General features: G+C 42.1%; 3 protein-coding genes across 4 annotated transcripts; all 3 read right to left on the bottom strand.

Moving 5' to 3' along the window:
- Positions 1-589: 589 nt before the first annotated feature.
- LOC106602177 (uncharacterized) lies at positions 590-9,030 on the bottom strand. The gene is made up of 5 exons (XM_014194659.3): positions 7,850-9,030; positions 7,654-7,757; positions 7,157-7,220; positions 2,900-7,004; positions 590-1,042 (listed from the first exon to the last, which is right to left on the bottom strand). Exons 1-4 carry the CDS (start codon positions 8,157-8,159, stop codon positions 5,914-5,916), a joined length of 1,569 nt encoding a protein of 522 aa, XP_014050134.1. The 5' UTR covers positions 8,160-9,030; the 3' UTR covers positions 590-1,042; positions 2,900-5,913.
- Positions 9,031-12,712: 3,682 nt separating this feature from the next.
- On the bottom strand, positions 12,713-15,862 carry LOC106602176 (uncharacterized). The gene is made up of 4 exons (XM_014194658.2): positions 15,409-15,862; positions 15,219-15,322; positions 15,047-15,110; positions 12,713-14,896 (listed from the first exon to the last, which is right to left on the bottom strand). Exons 1-4 carry the CDS (start codon positions 15,722-15,724, stop codon positions 13,809-13,811), a joined length of 1,572 nt encoding a protein of 523 aa, XP_014050133.1. The 5' UTR covers positions 15,725-15,862; the 3' UTR covers positions 12,713-13,808.
- A 2,010-nt stretch (positions 15,863-17,872) lies between these two features.
- Positions 17,873-24,235, bottom strand: LOC106602180 (uncharacterized). 2 transcript variants are annotated; one of them, XR_014392092.1, is made up of 5 exons: positions 23,781-24,235; positions 23,587-23,690; positions 23,418-23,481; positions 21,242-23,231; positions 17,873-18,012 (listed from the first exon to the last, which is right to left on the bottom strand). XR_014392092.1 is itself a non-coding variant. In XM_082974127.1 (4 exons), exons 1-4 carry the CDS (start codon positions 24,088-24,090, stop codon positions 22,150-22,152), a joined length of 1,560 nt encoding a protein of 519 aa, XP_082830253.1. In that variant the 5' UTR covers positions 24,091-24,235; the 3' UTR covers positions 17,873-22,149. The 2 variants fall into 2 exon arrangements, 1 of the variants encoding a protein (XP_082830253.1); XM_082974127.1 differs by having other exon boundaries at positions 17,873-23,231.
- Between the last annotated feature and the right edge of the window lie 2,377 nt (positions 24,236-26,612).

The raw sequence follows: 26,612 nt of genomic DNA, 5'->3' as shown, positions 1-26,612 counted from the left end.
ATTTTACTAACCCGAGCAGGGCTAGGTAGGCTGTTTTCATGTTGTTATCTAGAGCATTAGTGACTAACAGTGCTGCTAGCAACAATTGAATAACGTTTTATGTCAACCTTTACTGACACCCGTCATATTCAACTAGTGTTGCGTGTTAGTAAACTCAGTTATTCTGTGCTCTGGCATACTCGAACGAGAGTGCTCTGAAAACGGAGTAGATAGCCAGAGTGAATTTACATACGCACCCAAGGCATGATTCCACTTGTATCCGTTTGAATCCGTCAATTGGGAACTTTTATTTTGAAGACAACCTGTAAATTCCACTATTGTGGCTAATCCTTATTGTGGCTAGCTTCTCACAGGTTCTCTTTTTTGTTTATTTTTGTTCTGGAAACAAAAAAAATGGCTTCTACTTTGGATCTTTTTTCATAATAAAGGTCGGATTTCAAAATAAAGATTGGTTAAACACACAACTTATGTTAGTTCCAACATTGCTACCTGTTGCTGTATCATATTGTAGCGACTGAAAGGAATCAAATGTTACAAACAAAAATCTGCCTTTTGACTTTCAATTAAGTGAATTAAAACAAACACTGTGTCCTCCAAATATGATTATTTTACTATTTGGTTCAAGTAGAAAAATACAGAATTAGCATACAACCTGAATTTAAAGGAAATAAATACATTCCTTCAATTTGAAGTAAGTCAATTGAAGAGTAGGCTATGGGTTAGTAGTCTCCAAACTAACTGAAGCACCACAGTGAGAATGCACTCTAACTCTGAACAATGTAACAGTAGAAAGATTTAAATATCTGGATATACAATGGGATCTCTTATTGTCCTGAGTAATAGCTAAACAACATTGCCTTTTGTTTTTACAATAAATTACAACATTGTAAATAAAAATAAACATTTGTAATAATAACATTGGTAATATGGGTGTAAGTAGCGCAGCGAGCATATAATGGTTCATGTCGTCATTCACAGTAACCTGTAACCACAATGTACTGGCTTCTCCTTTCAGTAACTACTGGGGTTCAGGATCAGATCTCTGGAAAAGAAACACAGAAGAGAACAGATTGTCAGACAAACCAGAATGGAATACATGGAATATGAATGCACAAGTAAAGAATCTTAGGTCTATGGGACACAGACACTGAGGTGTCTGCGTGCAGTTTTGACATACAATGATGTTTGTAAGAATTTAAGATTTTGGGGGAAACATATGGTTCATGAAATTCTCCTCAGAGCACTGCATGACATTGAATAAACGAAAGAAAAACAATTGCCTGAATCCCATAGGCTTTTTTTTTAGACTGAAAGTATTCAGACACCTTGACTTTTTCCACTTTTGTTAGGTTACAGCCTTATTCAAATATTGATTATTCGTTTCCCCCCCCCCCTCAATCTACACACAACACCCCATAATGACAAAACCAAAACAGGTTTTTAGAAAAGTTTCTAATTTATAAAAAAAATTGAAATAAGTATTCAGACCCTTTACTCAGTACTTTGTTGAAGCACCTTTACCAGCGATTACAGCCTCGAGTCTTCTTGGGTATGACGCTAGAAGCTTGGCATACCTGTATTTGGGGAGTTTCTCCCATTCTTCTCTGCAGATCCTCTCAAGCTCTGTCAGGTTGGATGGGGAGCGTGGCTGCTCAGCTATTTTCAGGTCTCTTCAGAGATGTTCGATCGGGTTCAAGAACGGGCTCTGGCTGGGCCACTCAAAGACATTCAGAGATTTATCCTGAAGCCACTCCTGCGTTGTCTTGGCTGTGTGCTTACGGTCATTATCCTATTGGAAGGTGAACCTTCGCCCTCAGTCTGAGGTTCTGAACGCTCTGGAGACGGTTTTCATCAAGGACCTCTCTGTACTTTGCTCTGTTCATCTTTGCCTCGATTCTGACTAGTCTCCCAGTCCCTGCTGCTGAAAAACATCCTCACAGCATGATGCTGCCACCAAAATGCTTCACTGTAGGGATGGTTCCAGGTTTCCTACAAATGTGACACTAGGTATTCAGGCCAAAGAGTTCAATCTTGGTTTCATCAGACCAGAGAATCTTGTTTCTCATGGTCTGAGAGACTTTCGGTGCCTTTTGGCAAACTCCAAGTGGGCTGTCATGTGCCTTTTACTGAGGAGTAGCTTCCGTCTGGCCACTCTACCATAAAGGCCTGATTGGTGGAGTGCTGCAGAGATGGTTGTCCTTCTGGAAGGTTCTCCCATCTCCACAGAGGAACTGTAGAGCTCTGTTAGAGTGACCATCGGGTTCTTGGTCACCTCCCTGACCAAGGCCCTTCTCCCCAGATTGCTCATTTTGGCTTGGCGGTCAGCTCTATGAAGAGTCTTGGTGGCTCCAAACTTTTTCCATTTAAGAATGATGGAGGCCACTGTGTTCTTGGGGACCTTCAATGCTGCAGAAACATTTTGGTACCCTTCCCCAGATCTGTGCCTCGACACAATCCTGTCTCTGAGCTCTACGGACAATTCCTTAGACTTCATGGCTTGGTTTTTGCTCTGACACGCACTGTCAACTGTGGGACCTTTATATAGACAGGTGTGTGCCTTTCCAAATCATGTCCAATCAATTGAATTTACCACAGGTGGACTCCAATCAAGTAGTAGAAACATCTCAAGGATGATCAATGGCAACAAGATGCACCTGAGCTCAATTTCGAGTCTCATAGCAAAGGGACTGAATACTTGTTTTTCATTTTGATTAAATTAGCAAACATTTGTAAAAACCTGTTATTTGCTTTGTTATTATGGGGTACTGTGTGTAGATTGCGGAGGACATTTTTATATTTAATCCATTTTAGAATAAGGCTGTAACCTAACAAAATGTAGAAAAAGTCTGTAGGGGTCTGAATACCTTCCAAGGCACTGTATGTCATCGTGGTTACGAACCTTCCCTGTGGAGTACGTCCTAATTTATTTATTTGTCAAGATGGTGTAAGGTTCTGCAGACCAGAGATAGGCTACTGGAACCTGTCTTCCCATCCACACATTCCGGAAGATCCACACCAGTGACTCCAGAAGTAGCTGCAAGCAAGTGAATCAATTCAATGCTTTCAGTGTTTTAGTCGCCTATATTGATTAAGTGTTTGTCGTTGGTCCCTAAAGCAGTTGTGTTTTATATATAAAAAGAAGATAGGCAGTCACTAGGTAGGCTACATGTCAAACATTTATGGGCAATTCCTCACAAAACTATTATTTGGGGGATTTTCACTCAATTTAATCCATAGAAGGGTTCTTTGGAGTAAGTATTGTTGACATATATTTGACATGCATCTTAAATAATAAAAAAATGAATTGTTGGAATATGTGTGATATTTTGCTTACCCAGGACTCCTGCAAGACTCCATATTATGTAATTTGTCGGTGCATACCAAAGATCGAGTGGGATCTCTGCTGCTTTTATGATGACATTTTTAAGGATTTCCAAGAGAGTGAATGTGAAATTGGATTCAAAATGGTCACCCTCTGCTAGTGATTTGCAGGATGTGCAATGATAGAAGTAAAAGGAGGGCTGTGATTGGTTACATTGCCAATTTATCCGTATAAAATGGGACATAAAGTAAAACTGCCACAACTTTGATTTGCCTGTAAAGTATGTTTGGCAATATTTGTAAAAATAAGAAGCCAAATAAAAATATAGTATACTTTCAATTAGAGATGTGACAAATTGACAATTTTGCTTACTGTTTAAACGGCCATTTATATATCGTTTTTCCGTTTAAACGAGAAGAACAAAATGATAAAATAACACGTTAATTTACAATGCAGAATAATGGTCCTATTAACTATGTATGACAGGCAGCTACAGATAGCTACAACTGATACCTTTCAGACAACAACAACAAAAAAGTGGCGCATCAGGTCTGTATCTTTTCAGCCAGTATAATTATGCTCCGGTGTAAAATGTAGTATTTTTTCCCCAGACAACAATAAACATCGCTGATTGATCTGTTTTTTTATTTTTGGTATGGTAGCTAGATGCGTTTTATTTTTAGAAAATGTCTCGGTAAATCACGGTATTTAACAAACGTTAGTGATTTTTTTAGGAGAGTGGACTGCGTGCAGGCAGCAATTATTTGATTGATAGTTCTGGTTAAATAGTGATGAATTTTTATCCTGCTTCAGAAGCGGCATTCCTTTACAGACAAATAAAATACCGTTCATATCACCAGATAAAGTTTCGTGACGGTATTTTAAAAACCGTAGTGTAATACCTAGCCTAACAGACAGAGAAACAAACATGCAGTAGACGACGGGATTTGAAGTGGCAACATTCCATTATGTCTGAAAAGCGTAATCGATACAGGCTACCGGAAGACTACTATAATTTCATATGAGACAAAAAAAAATCGTGTAGACTACCTCGTGCCCGCAAGACTGACCATAGAAATCGGTGCCATGAATTGACTAGGATTTTCTACACGCAACAGACCAAAGACTGAACACACATTAGCAGCATTAGCGAAGAGACAGTGGGCAGGCCAGCGTGAACAAGAGAAGCAGAAGGCAGAAGCGTGCTCTGTTTTGGTAATCTGCATCTTGCAATGTCATGTCTTACAAATTCGCCTAACGTTCACCTCTTCCCCTCTGTTTTTATTTGAATTACACAACCCCCCCAGGCCTTTATGCTATAAACACTGGAAATAATACACTATATATACACAAAGGTATATGGACACCTTCAAATTATTGGATTTGGCTATTTCAGCCACACCTGTTGTATACAATTGCCAACACCGCCATGCAATCTCCATAGGGACAGTTGCATCAGAATGCCCTTACTGAAGAGCTCAGTGACTTTCAATGTGGCACCTTTCCAACAAGTCAGTTCATCACATATCTGCCCTGCTCAACAGCATTTTTGCGAAGTGGTTAACAACGGCTGCGAAGTGGTAGGCCCCACAAGCTCACAGAACAGGACCGCCGAGTGCTGAAGCGTGTAAAAAGAAGGTAAGAAATGTGTTATTGCAATCAAAATACTACTCATATTACAGAGCAAGCAGTAAAGTTGAATATGACACCAAATGTTGCTTTGTAGCATCTACTGAAATATTTACTATTAAAGGAGGCCTGGGTAAGGCCAAAATGTCACAATTTTGTATTTATTTTATTTAACTGGGCAAGTCAGTTAAGAACAAATTCTTATTCACAATGACTGCCAACAAAAGGCAAAAGACTTTGTGCAGGGGCGTGGGCTTGGATAAAAAATATATAACACATAAATATAGGAAAAAAAACATCACGACAAGAGACAACACAAGAGACTTAAGACAATCCTCCTCCCCGGCTCTGTTCGTCCAAGTAAAAACAGAAACGAGCAACGAGCTTTCGACCACCAACAGACCTCGCTCTCCTAGGCACCTGTCCAGTGCTTCCTGAACTCTTAACTACTGTTTGATATGAATACTATTGGTAACAAATTCAGAAGGATGTAGCCTAGCGGCAGGTAGCCTAGCGGTTAAGAGCGTTGAGCCAGTAACCGAAAAGTCACAGGTTCCAATTGCGAAGCAACCAAGCTGTAAAATCTGTTGATGTGACTTGAGCAAAGTACTTAACTCTTATTGCACTTGTAAGTCGCTATGGATAAGAGCTTCTGCTAACTGACTAAAATGTGATGTTTAAAATCTTCACCTTTAATAATATACATTATCAGTCCACTCTGGACCAAGCATCAAGGTCAGCTGAACTGAAAACAACCACTACACACAGAGGGTAGCGTTCAATGTGGTATCTATCCAAACTGTTAAAAACACATGGACCCAGTGTTCATATGAAAACCACAGTAGTGTGGCGCCATTCCCCTTACAACTAGGGTGGAAGAAGAACTAGACAAGAGGGAATAGAAACTATGGGGGGAGACCAGTTTTTCCCTGGTCTGGTCACATTGTGTAGAAAAACTCCACTTAGGGCAGCCCAATGTCCTGTGGCCTGCCACCAGTGTGGACGAGGAGATGCTTCTTCATGTTGCCGGACTGGGTGAAGGACTTCCCGCAGTAGACACATTGAAACGGTTTCTCTCCGGTGTGCACCCTTTCGTGCATCTTCAGCTGGTGGCTGTGGGAAAAGCGCTTGGTGCAGTGGCTGCAGCCGTACGGTTTCTCCCCCGTATGGACCCGCATGTGCCTCCGCAGGTGCGCCGGCTGGGGGAAGGGCTTTCCGCAGAGGCTACACCGGAGCTGCCTCTGGGTGGAGTGAGACGTTAGCTGTTGTGGCTGCTTTTCTATGGCTTTTGATGAAGAAGTGGAGCCTCTGTTGAAATTTGGGAAGTGGGCTGGCTTCCTTCTTTGGGGAACCTGGTGGAGGGTAACCCTTGGGGATGAAAAGCTGTTTAGGGAGGACAGTCCGTTGAAATCTGGCATCTTGGACCTTGATCCTACAGTTGTCCCTTGCTCTGGATGTTGAGTGTCAGAGGGACACTTTGTCTGTCCAGACTCCATTCCCCCTCTTCCTCTGTTGTCCACAAGCTGCCTGCTGTCTGAACAGACCTCTCCAGATGTCACCTCTTGGCCAGTTATGCTCCATTCTGAACTCATATCTGCCTCCACTTTAATGGGAACTGAGTCCACCATCACCACATCAGACACCCAGTCCAGAGAGCCCAAAGCAGACATGCAGACCCCAGAGTTACCAGACACCCCTCTCCTCTCTGGATGTCCAGACAGCCTATTGGAGTCTGGCCCTGCATTGTGAGGAGCATTCACAGTTCGGTTGTCAGTCTCTTGGTTCTCTGTCCATTGAGACAGGCTGTATGATATGGGTTGATGGTCAGTTTCCCAGGTCACACACTCAGCAACCTGATGGTCCTGTCTCGCTCTGTTGTATTGTGATGCTGGATGCTGGAACGTCTGGTTTTCAGGTTCTATATTGAGTGAAGTGTCTGGAGCTCTGTGTCTGTTGCCCTGCTGGTCCAGAGGGTCTGTGGTTTCAGTAGATGATGAAGAACCTGGTTCTGGCACAACCGTCTCACTGCTCTCACTGACCAGTTGGACAATCTCTGAAATGGGACACAACATCAGCTTCCTGTAGTGGAGACCGATTCTTCTTTGCCTTATTTATTAGTTATGGCTTATGACTAAGAAGTGTATCAAACACTGCAATAAAGGCTTTACTCAACAAAGTGTAAATTGGATAGATTTAATAAAATACCTTCTGTTCTGCTGGTGTGAAAGTTCTCCATTTTGATAAGAGGTGTCTCTTGCATATCTGCCGTCTGTGTTTTGTATTCATAAGAAACATTTTATTAGAAAAATATTCCCAACACCATTTTAAATGAGAAAACAATGATTAGGGACATTCCGCCACCCAACAGATTTTTGGATGGGCCGTTAAACGGGTGTCCTGACTCTCTGTGGTCATTAAAGATCCCATGGCACTTATCATAAGAGTAGGGGTGTTAACCCCGTTGTCCTGGCTAAATTCCCAATCTGGCCCTCATACCATCATGGCCACCTAATAATCCCCAGTTTACAATTGGTTAATTCATTCCCCCTCCTCTCCCCTGTAACTATTCCCCAGGTCCTTGCTGTAAATGAAAACGTATTCAGTCAATTTACCTGGTAAAATGTGGGCAAAATAAAAATCCCACCACCACTTGAAATATGCAAACATAAATTATCAATTTGACCGTGTCCATGTCTACTGACCTGCATGCCCCCATCCTGGTCTATCCCTGTGCGTCCTGCGTCTCTCCAGTTGGTGACATCCTGCATAAAGTTGCCTCTGTCACTGTCGGAAAGACGATTTCCCACTGCACCAGAAAAGAGAACCCTTCATAACCGTTATATATTATACATTACCAATTATTTTTAAAGTGTTTACATGAGGTTAAAAAAACCCTACAATATCCAACTCTGCCTGTTGACTTTCCAACGAAGCTCCCTCTTCCCCGACCAATATGACCGCTGTCCACGCGCCTGTGAACTGTGCGTAGCAGGGCTCCAAATCTCTCTGCGCTCCGTCGAGAATTCTGGAATTTTGTCAAAAGCAGCTTCCTCCGCATGTTGTCCAGTTCTTTCTGGCTATGTGAAATTTCCAAACGTAAGGCAGCATGGCCATCATCCACAAGTTTGCAGATTTCGGCAACGGCTGCATTCGCCAAAACCTCAATGATGGAGGCTAGCTGAGCATGAAAGGCGACAGTATCGTACATGTCCTTTATGTTAAACACTTACGTTAAAGTAATTTGCATTTGAGTATTCAGTGAACGTCTTGAGACTACACAGTTCACACCATATACCGTATACTTCACAAACATCTCGTTTGTTTTGTTACGCTACTTCCTGGATCTTTTTTTAGAATAAGGGTTGGCTTTTCAAAATAAAATGTTGATTACGCACACGATATATGTTGGTTCGAACTTCCAACATTGCCACCTGCTGTATCCTATTGTAGCCGCTACTGAAAGGAATTAAATGTTGTTTTATCAGCCTTCATTGACTTTCAATTAAGTGAATTTAAAAAAAAATTATACTGACCTCCAAAAATAATGATTAAGTACAAAAATACAGAATGCGCATACAGCCTGAATTTAAAAGGAATAAATGTATTCCTTCAGTTAAAAATAAGTAAATCAAAGAGAAGGCTAAGGGTTAGTAGTCTCAAAACGAACTGAAGCACCACACTGAGAATGCACTAACTCGGAACAATGTAACAGTTGAAGGATTTAAATATCTGAATATATAATGAATAAATAGCCAATGGGATTTCAGATAGTCCTGAGTAATGGGTAAACAACTACACTGAACAAAAATATAAATGCTACATGTAAAGTGTTGGTCCCATGTTTCATGAGCTGAAATAAAAGATCCCAGAATTTTTTTAAATTTTTTTTTTTAAGGTATGTTACCCACCGATGTATATCTGTATTCCCAGCTGTGAAACCCATAGATTAGGTCCTAAAGCATTTATTTCAGTTGACTGTGAATAAATGCAGTTATATGAACTGTAACTCAGTAAAATATAAATTGTTGCGTTCATATATTTTTTCAGTGTAAATAACATTTAGGAGACTTGATTTTCAAATAAATGACACTAAATACAAAACCACTGCTAACTAGATGGTAACTTTACATGAAGTAATGTTGTGGGGCTTGCTTTAGCTTTTCAAGTATTTTTTGTGGTAGTGGAAGAAGTTAAAGTTTCACTTTACTATTTAAAGCAAATAGTACAATTAAAATGTAGTAAAACAATTGGTCTGATTACGTTGATAGACTACTATATAAACCTTGTTTCTTTGGATTGTGGGGCAGTTAGATCACAAAAATGTCTGAACTACAGTAGTTGAGTGTGAAAACTGGAAGAAGAAAGACAAAGCTATCTTCTGTCAGACGATGGTAATAAAAGGCTGGATCATGTGGACAACACTCCAAGGAAAGCAAAGCAACTCAACCATTCATGCTCGGGTTTCAGATAAATAAATGCATGATTTACTTTTGTAAAACATTCAGTGTAAATCAAGTTCGATTTTTGTTGAATGATGATATAATGATCAAACAGTACAGAGTATTGTAGGAAACTCACAAGTCTGCTGTTCAAAGTCAGAAACTCAAATATTATTTTGGACTTGTCTTGTTGGCAATATGCCGTGCATCTTTAGTCAGATGCCCTGTCGTTTTCCCTGCTGCATATCCATTCATTAATTCAAGCTTTGCTAAAATGCTTGTTTCTGGTTGTGGTCTGTCATAAAACGAGAGAAAAGAAATCATGGTTCTGCAACTTTTTTGCTTTCTGAATATGAAGACTTGCTGTTGTGGTGGAAGGGAGAAACTCATAAGGAATTAGAAACATTTAGGCTATTATTTGGGGAAGGAAATATGATGATACATCTAGTGTTGACAGATCTTTAAAAAGTATACTGCTCAAAAAAATAAAGGGAACACTTAAACAACACAATGTAACTCCAAGTCAATCACACTTCTGTGAAATCAAACTGTCCACTTAGGAAGCAACACTGATTGACAATAAATTTCACATGCTGTTGTGCAAATGGAATAGACAACAGGTGGAAATTATAGGCAATAAGCAAGACACCCCCAATAAAGGAGTGGTTCAGTAGGTGGTGACCACAGACCACTTCTCAGTTCCTATGCTTCTTGGCTGATGTTTTGGTCACTGTTGAATGCTGGCGGTGCTTTCGCTCTAGTGGTAGCATGAGACGGAGTCTACAACCCACACAAGTGGCTCAGGTAGTGCAGCTCATCCAGGATGGCACATCAATGCGAGCTGTGGCAAGAAGGTTTGCTGTGTCTGTCAGCGTAGTGTCCAGAGCATGGAGGCGCTACCAGGAGACAGGCCAGTCTGTTGTCCTCCACGTCTCCATGTCAGGAGACGTGGAGGAGGCCGTAGGAGGAGGCCGTAGGAGGGCAACAACCCAGCAGCAGGACCGCTACCTCTGCCTTTGTGCAAGGAGGAGCAGGAGGAGCACTGCCAGAGCCCTGCAAAATGACTTCCAGCAGGCCACAAATGTGCATGTGTCTGCTCAAACGGTCAGAAACAGACTCCATGAGGGTGGTATGAGGGCCCGACGTCCACAGGTGGGGGGTTGTGCTTACAGCCTAACACCGTGCAGGACGTTTGGCAATTGCCAGAGAACACCAAGATTGGCAAATTCGCCACTGGCGCCCTGTGCTTTTCACAGATGAAAGCAGGTTCACACTGAGCACGTGACAGACGTGACAGAGTCTGGAGACGCCGTGGAGAAAGTTCTGCTGCCTGCAACATCCTCCAGCATGACCGGTTTGGCGGTGAGTCAGTCATGGTGTGGGGTGGCATTTCTTTTTGGGGGGGGGGGGGGGGGGGGTTCGCACAGCCCTCCATGTGCTCGCCAGAGGTAGCCTGACTGCCATTAGGTACCGAGATGAGATCCTAAGACCCCTTGTGAGACCATATGCTCGTGCGGTTGGCCCTGGGTTCCTCCTAATGCAAGACAATGCTAGACCTCATGTGGCTGGAGTGTGTCAGCAGTTCCTGCAAGACGAAGGCATTGATGCTATGGACTGGCCCGCCCGTTCACCAGACCTGAATCCAATTGAGCACATCTGGGACATCATGTCTCGCTCCATCCACCAACACCACGTTGCACCACAGACTGTCCAGGAGTTGGCGGATGCTTTAGTCCAGGTCTGGGAGGAGATCCCTCAGGAGACCATCCGCCACCTCATCAGGAGCATGCCCAGGCTTTGTAGGGAGGTCATACAGGCACATGGAGGCCACACACACTACTGAGCCTCATTTTGACTTGTTTTAAGGACATTGCATCAAACTTGGATCAGCCTGTAGTGTGGTTTTCCACTTTAATTTTGAGTGTGACTCCAAATCCAGACCTCCATGGGTTGATAAATTGGATTTCCATTGATTTTTTTGTGTGATTTTGTCGTCAGCACATTCAACTATGTAAAGAAAAAAGTATTTAATAAGATAATTTATTTCATTCAGATCTAGGATGTGTTGTTTAAGTGTTCCCTTTATTTTTTTGAGCAGTGTATTTTAGTGGTAGTTGAACTATGTATAATAGGTTTGTATGTAGACCTACTGATAGCTATGTAGACCTACTGAATAGTTGTATCTAATAAATAAACTATTTAGGCTAACAGTGATCACCGTTTCAGCTTGAATAGCAGTGATGTAGAGGACGATGTCATACACTAAGTTTCTGTTGGGAAAGTGGTCAGAAGTTTGAATGAAAAGAAAAGCAGGAAGGCATGACATTTTAGGCCGAGCCCTACCCATGCCGGTGACGTTCAGGCCCTACCAGCGCCCGGTTGCTTAACACAGTAACTTCCTGTTAGTATCAATAGCTGATCTCGTGAGTATCTATAGCATTGGCTCCGTTTAGTCGGCTCAATGAGACATGAGAGAGCTGACGTTAGTTAGCTACTTTTGGTCACTAAACTCCGACAAAGAGCTGTAACCTTTTATTGATATGCTAATTTATATATTTGTAGTTGATATAAGTTCAATAATTTGAATTTAGGATAGCCTGAACATGTGAAAGCTGGTTTGGTGTCTCCAGCTTGAACGGTGCAGAGTTATTTTATGCAAATCTGTAGTTGATAAAGATCTTAACGAGTGAAGGTTGGATAACCTGAATGCTTTGAAGTTGGTCATGTAGCAAGACCATTTTGAAAAGCTACCTCTGTATTCCTATGGTTCTCATTCAAACCTATGTTCATTTCTACCAATTTTTGTGTATATATAGTATCAAATCTTTTGACAAGCAATCTAAGTAGGGTTTGTCTGAACATATGAATGTTGGTTTGGAGTTGATCATGTAAAATGGTGAAAGAGGAGATACTGTTAATGTAGATTATTAAAAGAATGTTACCATTCTAGTATATGCCACTTTTTTGCCATTGAAATGCATTGGTATCCACAGCAACGGCTTCGTTTGGGCATCTCAATGACGAGACATGAGAGCTGTTAGCTGACCTTAGTTAGCTGCTTTTCGTCACTCTAAACTCAGACAAACAGCTGTAACTTTTGATTGGTAGTAGATAATTATGTTCTGATTCCAGATTTAAATACCAGAGAAGTAGACCTCAATGTCATACCCTCTAGGTTTTTATCTAAAGTGCTGGAAAAGTGGTCAAAATTGCAGATGTGTCAAAAGTTTAATTGTTCACCGTGAATGGATGTTGGAAGTCTGGGAGTTGATGATGTCACAATAGGACCTTTAGAATGTTGAATAAAAACTATTGAAGTAAATAAGGGACAAAAAGCTCAGTAGTTTATTGGTCCTGACCGCTCTGCATGTTTAAAGTTTGAATGGCGTTTCTAGCTTAAACGGTGTAAGAGGAGTAGCGTTCCAAATAAGAATAATATAAAGTATGACGAAGATTTAAAGTGGGATCTCGTGCTTCGCAAACCGCACTAATAATTACATTGGTAATAGGGGTGTATGCAGTGCAGCAATCATACAGCAAGAATATAATGGTTTATGTCGTCATTCACAGTAACCTGTAACCACAATGTACTGGATTCTACTTTCAGATACTACTGGGGCTCAGGATTTTCCTGGCTACCAAGACTCTTTGCTCTGGCCAAACCCTACGCCACTCCCTCAGATGTCAGTTTCTTGAGAGCAATGAGTCCAGATCGGAGTACCTCACCGACCCTTCATTGAATGGAACACATTCAGGGCTGTCTGATTGGTCCAGAAACCGATTGGGTTGGGCCAGAGTCAGAAAACGCATGATTAAAGCTATGGTTTGAAAATTCGTCATTGGCATGGACACTCTTAATTGGTTAGAGACGATCCAATCACGGATTACTTTATTTTGTACAACACCCATAGTGCCCCTCATCACCACAAACAACTTCAATGATGGCAGTCTCAGACTAAAGTATGTAGTGAACGACAGAGCAGCTGAATCATTTAGTGTGAGTCGCTAGGCTAGCTCAGGATCGAGTCTTCTTCATAACTTATACATTATCTATCCACTCTGGACCAAGCATCAAGCCAGTAAACTGAAAACACAACCACTACACACCGGAACCATTCAATGTGGAAACCAATCAAACTGTTAAAAACACATTGACTCAGTTTTCATATGAAAACCCACGAGTGTGGAGCCATTCCCCTTACAACTAGGACCACGAGTTTTCCCCCGGTCTGGTCACGTTCTGCGGAAAAACTACTGGCCCTGCATTTCATTACGCTGGGTACAGTAGTGTTAAATTGCCCCTAGACACTGATGTTGGGTCAGTTTTGCATTTCTTAATACTAATGGTAAAGGTTAAGATTGTGGGAGAGGAAGCTGATTCTAGATCTGTACCTAGGGAAAACTTCACCCTGGGACACTCAGGGCAGCCCAATGTCCTGTGGCCTGCCACCAGTGTGGACGAGGAGATGCTTCTTCATGTTGCCAGACTGGGTGAAGGACTTCCCGCAGTAGACACATTGAAACGGTTTTTCTCCAGTGTGAACCCTCTCGTGCATCTTCAGCTGGTGGCTGTGGGAGAAGCGCTTGGTGCAGTGGCTGCAGCCGTACGGTTTCTCCCCCGTATGGACCCGCATGTGACTCCGCAGGTGCGCCGGCTGGTGGAAGGGCTTTCCGCAGAGGCCGCACCGAAGCTGACTCTTGGGCGTGCAAGGCGTTAGCTGTTGCGGCTGCTTTTCTATGCCTTTCGGTGAAGAAGTGGAGCCTCTGTTGAAATTTGGGAAGTGGGCTGGCTTCCCTCTTTGGGCAACCTGGTGGAGGGTAACCCTTGGGGATGAAAAGCTGTTTCGGTTGGACAGTCCATTGAAATCTGACATCTTGGACCTTGATCCTACAGTTGTCCCTTGCTCTGTGTTTTCAGTGTCAGTGGGACACTTTGTCTGTCCAGACTCCATTCCCCCTCTTCCTCTGTTGTCCACAAGCTGCCTGCTGTCTGAACAGACCTCTCCAGATGTGGCCTCTTGGCCAGTTATGCTCCATTCTGAACTCATATCTGCCTCCACTTTAATAGGAACCGTGTCCACCATCACCACATCAGGCAGCCAGTCCAGAGAGCCCAAAGCTGACATGCAGACCCCAGAGTTACCAGACACCCCTCTCTTCTCTGGATGTCCAGACAGCCTCTTGGAGTCTGGCCCAGCATTGTGAAGTGCATTCACAGTTCGGTTGTCAGTCTCTTGGTTCTCTGTCCATTGGGACAGGCTGTATTCTATGGGTTGATGGTCAGTTTCCCAGGTCACACACTCAGCAACCTGATGGTCCTGTCTTGCTCTGTTGTATTGTGACGCTGGATGCTGGAACTTCTGGTTTTCAGGTTCTATATCGATTGAGGTGTCTGGAGCTCTGTCTCGGTTGCCCTGCTGGTCCAGGTCTGTGGTTTCAGTAGATGATGAAGAACCTGGTTCTGCCACGATCTTCTCACTGCTCTCACTGACCATTTGGACAATCTCTGAAATGGGGAACAACATCAGCGACCTTTAGTGGAGACTGATTCTTCTTTTCCTTATTAGTTATGGGTTATGACTAAGAAGTTAATCAAATACTGCAATAAACATTGAAGGATTAGTCAAGCAACAAAGTGTAAAATTAACAAAAATACCTTCTGTTCTGCTGGTGCCATGGTTCTCCATTTTGATAAGAGGTGCCTCTTGCATATCTGCAATCTTTGTTTGGTATTCATCAGGAACATTTTATTCGAAAAATATTCCCAACACCATTTGAAATATGAGAAAATAAATAAAATACATTTGACCATGTCTATGACAACTGACCTGCATGCCCCAATCCTGGTCTGTTGCTGTGCGTCCTGAGTCTCTCCAGTTGGCTACATTCTGCGTAAAGTTGCTCCCTTCACTGTCGGCAAAACAATTCTGCACTGCACCAGAAAAGAACAACGCTCAAACGTTATATATTTCACATAACCCATTAATTTTAACGTTTTGAAATAAAGTTAAAACCTACAATATTCAAGTCTGTCTGTTGGCTTTTTTACGAAGCTCTCTCTTGCCCTTGCCCGGGTGAAATTATCGGTGTCCACGCGTCGGTGAACTGTGCGTCGCAGGACTCCCAATTTCTCTGCGCTCCGTCGAGAATTCTGGAATTTTGTCAAAAGCAGCTTCTTCCGCAGGTTATCAATTTCTTTCTGACTATGGGAAATTTCCAAACGTAAGGCAGCATGGCCGTCATCTACAAGTTTGCAGATTTCGGCAACGGCTGCATTCGCCAAAACCTCAATGATGGAGACTAGCTGAGCATGAAAGGCTACAGTATCGGACATGTCCTTGGTTCTATGTTAAACGCTTATGTTATAGTAATTTGCATTGCATTCAGTCAACGTCTTAAGACTTCACGGTTTCCAACATAAACCGTACTCTTCTTCACACAACTCTTCTTGTTCCGGAAACAAGATGTCACCTACTTCCTGGATCGTTTTTCAAAATAAAGGTTGGTTACACACGACTTACGTTAGTTCCAACATTTCTACCTGTTGCTGTATCATATTGTAGCTGCTACTGAAAGGAATATTATAACATTTTTAAATCAGCCTTCTTTACTTTCATTGAAGTAGTGAATTAAATCAAACACACACTTTGTCCTCCAAAAATGATTATTTTACTATTTAGTTCAAGTACACAAAAACAGAATAGGCATACAACCTAAAACGAATAAGTTCCACCAGTTAAAACGTAGTAAATCAAAGAGTAGGCTACGGGTTAATTGAAGCACGCAATGAGAATGCACTCTAATTCTAAACAATGTAACAGTAGCAAAATATATTTTTTAAATGTAATATAGAATACAGTACCAGTCAATAGTTTGGACCCATCTACTCATTCCAGGGTTTTTCTTTATTTTTACTATTTTCTAAATTGTAGAATAATAGTGAAGACATCAAAACGATGAAATAACACATATGGAATCATGTAGTAACCAAAAAAAGTATTAAACAAATCAAAATATATTTTAGATTTTACATTCTTAAGAGTAGGTCTACATAAGGGTGCTATTTTTAAAAAAATTCACAAAAGCTCTGACGAAGGCCGTGAGACCGATACGTATGCTTATTAAAGATCAGTGATACTATCAAGAGCAGTGTGCGGTTTCCTTTTTCATTCATCTTATTCAACTGTTACCATGCACCTGCAAATAAGATTGCTCAGATGTGCGAATGCCTTTTGAATTTTACATTCTTAAAAGTAGCCACCCTTTGCCTTGACAGCTTTGCACACTCTTCAGCATTCTCTTAACCAGCTTCCTGAGGAATGCTTTTCCAACCGTCCTGAAGGAGTTCCCACATATGCGGAGCACTTGTTGGCTGCTTTTCCTTCACTCTGAGGTCCAACTCATCCCAAACCATCTCAAATTGGGTTGTGGAGGCCAGGTCATCTCATGCAGCACTCCATCGCTATCGTTAAATAGCCCTTACACAGCCTGGAGGGGTGTTGGGTCATTGTCCTGTTGAAAAACAAATGATAGTCCGACTAAGCGCAAACCAGATGGGACGGCGTGCTGAATGCTGTGGTAGCCATGCTGGTTAGGTGTGCCTTGAATTCTAAATAAATCACTGACAGTGTCACCAGGAAAGCACCCCCACACCATCACACTTCCTTCTCCATGCTTCACAGTGGGAACCACATGCGGCGATCATCCGTTCACCTACTCTGCGTCTCACAAAGAATCTCACATTTGGACTCATCAGAGCAAAGCAGACTTCCCCCCAGTCTAATGTCCATTGCTCGTGTTTCTTGGCCCAAGCAAGTCTCTTCTTCTCATTGGTGTCTTTTAGTAGTGGTTTCTTTGCAGCAATTCGACCATGAAGGCCAGATTCAGTCTCCTCTGAACAGTTGATGTTGAGATGTGTCTTGTTCCTTTTTTTACTCTGTGCAGCATTTATTTGGGCTGCAATCTGAGGTGCAGTTAACTCTAATGAACTTATCCTCTGTAGCAGAGGTAACTCTGAGTCTTACATTCCTGTGGTGGTCGTCATGAGAGCCAGTTTCATCATAGCGCTGGATGGTTTTTGCGACTGCACTTGAAGAAACTTTCAAAGTATTTTTTTTAACCTTTATTTAACTAGGCAAGTCAGTTAAAAACAAATTCTTATTTACAATGACAGCCTACCCTGGCCAAACCCTTACCCAGACTACGCTGGGCCAATTGTGAGCCGCCCTATTGGACTCCCAATCACGGCCGGTTGTGACACAGCCTGGAATCGAACCAGAGTCTGTTGTGACACCTCTAGCACTGAGACACAGTGCCTAAGACCGCTGCGTCACTCTGGAGCCCACTCGGGAATGAGTAGGTGTGTCCAAACTTTTGACTGGTACTGTATATAAATAGCCAAAGGGATTTTTGATAGCCTTGAGTAATAGGTAAACACCTAAATAACATGTAGCTTTTTGTTTTTACAATAAACGAGAACATGATAAATAAACGTTTTATTAGTAATAGAGGTGTAAGAAGCGCAGCAAGTATATAATGGTTTATATTGTCCTTCACAGTAACCTACAACCACAATGTACTGGCTTCTCCTTTCAGTAACGACTGGGGTTCAGGATCAGATCTCTGGAAAAGAAACACAGAAGAGAAAAGATTGTCAGACAAACCAGAATGGAATACATGGAATACGAATTAACAAGTAAAGAATCTTAAGTCTATGGGACACAGACACTTTGAGGTGTTTGCACACAGTGTTGACATACAATGATGTTTGTAAGACCGTAACAACCGATCACATAATGAGATAAGATTCAAGACGTTCCTTTATCTGGAAAGATTTTTTGGGGAAACATGGTTCATGAAACTGTCCTCAGAGCACTCCATGATATTGAATGAATGCATTTTAAAAGATGTGCCCTTATCCCATAGGCTTGTTCAGATTTAAGGAATTATCGATACTAACCTTGCCTGTGGAGTACTTCCTGAAAATGTAATTTCTCAGCATTGTATTGAAGGTTTTGCAGACCAGAGACAGGTTCCAGTTGCCTAAATTCCCCTCTACACACAACATATCCCAGAAGATCCATACCAATGACTCGAGAGGAAGCTGCAAGCAACTGTGCTTTTAGTGTTTTAGTTGCCTATATCGATTACGTGTTTGTCGTTGAACAGAAGACAGGAAAGTCACTAAGTAGGTAACAAGTCAAACTTTAGAAGACATTTATGGGTGATTCCTCATGAATCTTCAAAACTTTTTATTTTCACTCAATTTAATCCATAGAAGGGTCCTTTATAGGAAGGATTGATGATTGAGATATATATATATATATAAACACACTCAGCAAAAAATGAAACGTCCCTTTTTCAGGACCCTGTCTTTCAAAGATAATTCATAAAAATCCAAATACAGACCTTCATTGTAAAGTGTTTAACACTGTTTCCCATGCTTGTTCAATGAACCATAAACAATTAATGAACATGCACCTGTGGAACGGTCGTTAAGACACAACCAGCTTACAGACGGTAGGCAATTAAAGTCACAGTTATGAAAACTTAGGACACTAAAAAGGCCTTTCTACTGACTGAAAAACACCAAAAGAAAGATGCCCAGGGTCCCTGCTCAACTGCGTGAACGTGCCTTAGGCATGCTGCAAGGAGGCATGAGGACTGCAGATTTGACCAGGGCAATAAATTGCAATGTCCGTACTGTGAGACGCCTAAGACAGCTCTACAGGGAGAGGACGGACAGCTGATCATCCACACATTGGCAGACCACATGTAACACCTGCACAGGATCGGTACATCCGAACATCACACCTGCGGAACAGGTACAGGATGGCAACAACAACTGCCTGAGTTACACCAGGAACGGAACAATCCCTCCATCAGTGGTCACTGTCCGCAATAGGCTGAAAGAGGCTGGACTGAGGGCTTGTAGGCCTGTTGTAAGGCAGGTCCTCACCAGACATCACCGGCAACAATGTCGCCTATGGGTACAAACCCATCGTCGCTGGACCAGACAGGACTGGCAAAAAGTGCTCTTCACTAACGAGTCGCGGTTTTGTCTGACCAGGGGTGATGGTCGGATTCGCGTTTATCGTCGAAGGAATGAGCGTTACACCGAGGCCTGTACTCTGGAGCAGGATCGATTTGGAGGTGGAGGGTCCGTCATGGTCTGGGGCGGTGTGTCACAGCATCATCGGACTGAGCTTGTTGTCATTGCAGGCAATCTCAACGCTGTGCGTTACAGGGAAGACATCCTCTTCCCTCATGTGGAACCCTTACTGCAGGCTCATCCTGACATGACCCTCCAGCATGACAATGCCACCAGCCATACTGCTCGTTCTGTGTGTGATTTCCTGCAAGACAGGAATGTCAGTGTTCTGCCATGGCCAGCGAAGAGCCCGGATCTCAAGCCTATTAAGCACATCTGGGACCTGTTGGATCAGAGGGTGAGGGCTAGGGCCATTCCCCCCAGAAACGTCCAGGAACTTGCAGGTGCCTTGGTGGAAGAGCGGGGTAACATCTCACAGCAAGAACTAGCAAATCTGGTGCAGTCCATGAGGAGGAGATGCACTGCAGTGCTTAATGCAGCTGGTGGCCACACCAGATACTGACTGCTACTTTAGATTTTGACCCCCCTTTGTTCAGGGACACATTATTCAATTTCTGTTAGTCACATGTCTGTGGAACTTGTTCAGTTTATGTCTCAGTTGTTGAATCTTGTTATGTTCATACAAATATTTACACATGTTAAGATTGCTGAAAACGCAGTTGACAGTGAGAGGACGTTTCTCTTTTTTGCTGAGTGTGTGTGTGTGTATTTATTTATTTAAGTGTCTTAAAGCATAATTGAGAAATAACTAACTATAGTTCGAATTTGACATTACCCAGGACTTCTGTAAGACTCCATATTGTTTTATTTGTATGTGCTACATGCCAATATATGGTGTCATATGAAGCTAAACTGCTTGCTTGTCATATGTATTTTGATTTCAATGACATGTCTTACATACATTTCTGAATATAGAAAAACATCAACAAGAAGTGAAAATATCCCACTTTTGATTTGGCAAATTTGTCAATATATTGTTGAACATAATACACTATGGGCATTTCAAAGATACAGAGTGGAATCTCTGCTACCTTTAGAGTAATAAACACATTTTTACGCATAACCAACAGAGTGAATGTGAAAATGGATTCAAAATATTCACCTCTGCTGTTTATTTGCAGGATGTGCAATGACACTTAAAAGGAGGGCTGTGATTGGTTACATTGTTTACTATGCCAAAGTATCTCTATAAAAGAAGCCATAACTTTAAAGCTAGCAGAACTTTGAATTGCCTGAAAAGTATATTATGTTTGACAATGTTTGTAAAAAAAAATGTTTAAAGCCTAATTTAAAAAAAGGTATAACTTCAATAATCATATTTGTAAATATTCATAAATTAATGCAAGAAATGTGTTATTGCAATCAAAATACTAATCAAAATACTGAGCAAGTGGTAAAGTTGTATATGACACTAAACGTTGCTTTGTAGCACCTACAACTGAAACATGGAGTCTTAAAAAGGAGTTCTGGGTAAGGCCAAAATTACACAAATATTCAAACTTCAATTAATTACGCTTTAGGATATAAATGTCAAATATATCCCCAAAATCCTTCCTCCAAAGGACCATTCTATGGATTCTAATTATGGGACTCAAAATCTCATAGCAACTGTTAATAGAAAAGTGTTTTCCTAGGCAGAATATGATGGGAAGGGTAGAGGGGTATCAAGATGGCTTTATCGAACTCTACAAATCCAACCATATTGAAACCTGTATAAAACGACAAACATTGACAGCTTACCATTCCAGTCAGCACTCTCTCTCCTTGCAACTGCTGGGCCGCCAGGTCCGTTTCTAGGGCAAGGAGTGCGCTGGCGCCTGGGAACCCTGTGCCTTCCTCCTCCTCAACCCTGCGTCCAAGTACGAGTAGAGACGAGCAACAAACTCTCAACCACCAACAGGCCTTGCTCACCCAGGCACCTGTCCAGTGCTTCCGGAATTCTGTTCACATTGATATGAAATCTATCTACATCGTATCAGTCTCATAGGGTATTCGTCTTATTGACAGGTCAATGGAAATGTAGTCTTAATTATTGTACTTTGGTTCCCCACTGCACAAATACAAATTCATAAGGATGTAGTCTAGCGGTTAAGAGTGTTGAGCCAATAACTTAAAGGTCGCAGGTTGGAATCACCTAGCCGACAAGCTGAAAAATCTGTCGACGTGCCCTTGAGCACAGCACTTAACCCTAATTGCTCTTGTAAGTCGCTATGGATAAAAGCGTCTGCTAACTGACTAAAATACATTTAAAATCTTCACCTGTAATAACTTATACATTATCAATCCACGCTGGACCAATCATCAAGCCAGTTGAACTGAAAACACGACCACTACACACAGAGGGAATTGTTCAATGAGGAAACCATTCAAAGTGAAAAAAAACATGGACCCAGTATTCATACATAAACCACAGTAGTGTTGAGACATTCCATTTACAACTAGGGCCAGGAGTTGTTCCCTGGCCTGGTCACGTGGTGAGGAAAAACTCCTGGCCCTGCCTATCATTACACTGGGAGTAGTGTGAAGTTGCCCTTAGATGCTGAGTCAGTTTAAAGAAGAAAAAAAATTCACTAATGGTCAAAGTTAGAATTGGGGGAGAGGAAGCTGATCCTAGATCTGTATCTAGTCTGAGCTTTAGCCTGGAACACTCAGGGCAGCACCATGTCCTGTGGTCTGCCACCAGTGTGGACGAGGAGGTGCTTCTTCATGTGGCAGGACTGGGTGAAGCACTTCCCGCAGTAGACACATTGAAACGGTTTCTCTCCGGTGTGCACCCTCTCATGCCTCTTCAGCTGGTGGCTGTGGGAGAAGCGCTTGGTGCAGTGGCTGCAGCCGTACGGTTTCTCCCCCGTATGGACCCGCATGTGCCTGCTTAGGTACGCCTGGGGGAAGGGCTTCCCGCAGAGGCTGCACCGGAGATATCTCTTGCTGGAGTGAGATGTTAACTGTTGCGGCTGCTTTTCTATGCCTTTCGATGAAGAAGTGGAGCCTCTGTTGAAATTCGGGAAGGGGGCTGGCTTCCCTCTTTGGGGAACCTGGTGGAGGGTAACCCTTGGGGATGAAAAGCTGTTTCGGTTGGACAGTCCATTGAAATCTGCAAACTTGTACCTTGGTCCTACAGTTGTCCCTTGCTCTGCATGTTGAGTGTCAGAGGGACACTTTGTCTGTCCAGACTCCATTCCCCCTCTTCCTCTGTTGTCCACAAGCTGCCTGCTGTCTGAACAGACCTCTCCAGATGTCGCCTCTTGGTCAGTTATGCTCCATTCTGAACTCATATCTGCCTCCACTTTAATGGGAACTGAGTCCACCATCACCACATCAGGCAGCCAGTCCAGAGAGCCCGATGCAGACATGCAGACCCCAGAGTTACCAGACACCCCTTTCTTCTCTGGATGTTCAGACAGCCTCTTGGAGTCTGGCCCTGCATTGTGAGGAGCATTCACCGTTTGGTTGTCAGTCTCCTGGTTCTCTGTCCATTGAGACAGGCTGTATGATATGGGTTGATGGTCAGTTTCCCAGGTCACACACTCAGCAACCTGATGGTCCTGTCTTGCTCTGTTGTATTGTGATGCTGGATGCTGAAACGTCTGGTTTTCAGGTTCTATATTGAGTGAGGTGTCTGGAGCTCTGTGTCTGTTGCCCTGCTGGTCCAGAAGGTCTGTGGTTTCAGTAGATGATGAAGAACCTGGTTCTGCCATAATGATCTTCTCACTGCTCTCACTGACCATCTCTGAAGTGGGACAAAGTAAAGCACAACATCAGCTTCCTGTAGTGGAGAATGATTCTTCTTTGCCTTATTTATTACTTATGGGTAATTACTAAGAAGTTTATCAAATACTGCAATAAACATGGACAGCTTTACTTAACATAACATGTAAATTGCATAGATTGGATTAGTTGCAACAACAAAAAATACCTTCTGTTGTACTGGTGTCAAGGTTCTCCATTTTGACATGAGTTTCCTCTTGCATATCTGCCATCTGTGTTTTGTATTCATCCGAAACATTTTATTAATAACATATCCACAACAGCACTTGAAATACGATTAAACAATAATACATTTGACCGTGTCTATGACAACTGACCTGCATGCCTCCATTATGGTCTGTCGTTGTGCGTCCTGCGTCTTTCCAGGTAGTGACATCCTGCATAAAGTTGCCCCCTTCAATGTCGTCAAAACGATTCTTCACTGCACCAAACAAGAGAAACCCTCATAAACGTTATAGATTCTACATTACCAATCATTTTTGAACGTGTTTAAATAATGTGAAAAACCTACAATATCCAAGTCTGCCTGTCGACTTCCCTACAAAGCTCCCTCTTCCCCGGGCAACATGATTAGTGTCCACGTGCTTGTGAACTGTGCGTCGCAGGGCTCCGAATCTTTCTGTGCCCCGTCGAGAAGTCTGACATTTTGTCAAAAGCAGCTTCCTCCGCAAGTTCTCGATTTCTTTCTGGCTATGGGAAATTTCCAAACGTAAGGCAGCATGGCCGTCATCTACAAGTTTGCAGATTTCGGCAACGGCTGCATTCGCCAACACCTCGACGATGGAGGCTAGCTGAGCATGAAATGCGACGGTATCGGACATGTCCTTAACACTATGTTTATGTTAAACACTTATGTTATAGTAATTTGCATTGCAGTGTAAAGTCAACGTCTTCAGACTATACAGTTCACACCATAGAGCATTGAACACAATTTTTGTTGTTGTTTTTGTTCCGCTACTTCCTGGATCGTTCTTCAAAATAAAAAAGTTTGCTTTTCAAAATAAAGGTTGGTTACACACACGATTTACCATAGTTCAAACTTCCAACATTGCCACCTGCTGCTGTATCATATTGTTGCTGTTATTAAAATAAATCAAATTGTTAAAAAATATAATTTGCCTTTCAATTAAGTGAATACAAATATAACACGCACACGTTGTCCTTCAACAATTTTACTAATAAGTTAAAGTACAAAAATACAGAATCAGCATACAACCTGAATTTAAAAGTAATAAATGTATTTCTTCAATTAAAAATAAGTAAATCAAGAGAGAAGGCTAAGGGTTAGTAGTCTCAAAACTAAATGAAGCACCACACTAAGAATGCACTCTAACTCCGAACAATGTAACAGTAGAAAGATTCAACAACAAAAAAAATTCTGAATATATATATATATATTTTATAAATTACAAAACTGTATAAAAAATTGCTAACTAGATGGTAACTTTACCAGAAGTAAAGTTATGGGGCTTGATTTAGCTCCTTAAAGTGGAAGAAGTTTTAACCAGTTTTACTTTACTATTTAAAGCAAAGCATTTACTTTAAATAGTGCATTCGGAAAGTATTCAGACCCCTTGACTTTTATCACATTTTGTTACGTTACAGCCTTATTCTAAATTGGATTAAATAGTTTCCCCCCTCAATCGACACACAATACCCCATAATGACAAAGAAAAAAAACAGGTTTTTAGAATGTTGCAAATTTTTTGGGGAATTAAACTGAAATATGACATTTACATTACATTTACATTTAAGTCATTTAGCAGACGCTCTTATCCAGAGCGACTTACAAATTCGTGCATTCACCTTGTGATATCCAGTGGAACAACCACTTTACAATAGTGCATCTAAATCTTTTAGGGGGGGGGGGTTAGAAGGATTACTTTATCCTATCCTAGGTATTCCTTAAAATGACATTTACATAAGTATTCAGACCATCACTCAGTACTTTATTGACGCACCTATGGCAGTGATTATAGCCTCGAGTCTTCTTGGGTATTACGCTACAAACTTGGCACACCTGTATTTGGAGAGTTTCTCCCATTCTTCTCTGCAGATCCTCTCAAGCTCTGTCAGGTTGGATGGGGAGCGTCACTGCACAACTATTTTCAAGTCTCTTCAGAGATCGATCGGGTTCAAGTCCAGGCTCTGGCTTGGCCACTCAAGGACATTCAGAGACTGGTCCCATAGCCACTCCTGCGTTGTCTTGGCTGTGTGCTTAGAGTCATTGTCTTGTTGGAAGGATAACCTTTGCCCCAGTCATAGGTCCTGAGTGCTCTGGAGCCGGTTTTCATCAAGGACCTCTCTGTACTTTGCTCCATTCAGCTTTCCCTCAATCCTGACTAGTCTCCCAGTCCCTGCCACTGAAAGACTTCCCCACAGCATGATGCTGCCACCACCATGCTTCACCGTAGGGATGGTGTCAGGTTTCCTCCAGACGTGACTCTTGGCATTCAGGCCAAAGAGTTCAATCTTGATTTCATCAGACCAGATAATCTTGTTTCTCATGGTCAGAGTCCTTTACGTGCCTTTTGGCAAACTCCAAGCGGGCTGTTATGTGCCTTTTACTGAGAAGTGGCTTATGTCTGTCCACTGTACCCTAAAGGCCTGACTGGTGGAGTGCTGCAGATATGGTTCTCCTTCTGGAAGGTACTCCCATCTCCACAGAGGAACTCTAGAGCTCTGTTAGAGTGAACATCGGGCTCTTGGTCACCTCCCTGACCAAGGCCCTTCTCCCCCGATTGCTCAGTTTTGCCAGGCGACCAAGAAGAAGAGTCTTGGTGGTTCTAAACTATTTCCATTTAAGTATGATGGAGGCCACTGTGTTCTTGGGGACCTTCAGTGCTGCAGACATTTTTTGGTACCCTTCCCCAGATCTGTGCCTCGACACAATTCCTTCAACCTCATGGCTTGGTTTTTGCTCTGACATGCACTGTCAACTGTGGGATCTCATATAGACAGGTGTGTGCCTTTCCAAATCATGTCCAATCAATTGAATTTACCACAGGTGGACTTACAATCAAGTTGTAGAAACATCTCGAGGATCAATGGAAACAGGATGCAACTGAGCTCAATTTCTAGTCTCATAGCAAAGGGTCTGATTACTTATGTAAATAAGGTATGTTTTTTTTTGTTTTTTTTATACATTTGCAAACATTTCTAAAATCCTGTTTTCGCTTTGTCATTATAGTGTAGTGTGTAGATTGAAAAAATAATAATTTCATCAATTTTAGAATAAGGCTGAAGCGTAACAAAATGTTGAAAAAGGGAAGGGGCCTGAATACTTTCTGAATACACTGTAGTCAAAGTTATATTTAGTAAAACAATTGGTCTGATTACTTCG

This window comes from Salmo salar, chromosome 04 (assembly GCF_965601325.2).
Source record: "Salmo salar chromosome 04, fSalSal1, whole genome shotgun sequence".
NCBI classification, from domain to species: Eukaryota; Metazoa; Chordata; class Actinopteri; order Salmoniformes; family Salmonidae; genus Salmo; species Salmo salar.
Note: the sequence above shows the minus strand (reverse complement) of the source record. Positions and strands in the feature narration are given on the sequence as shown.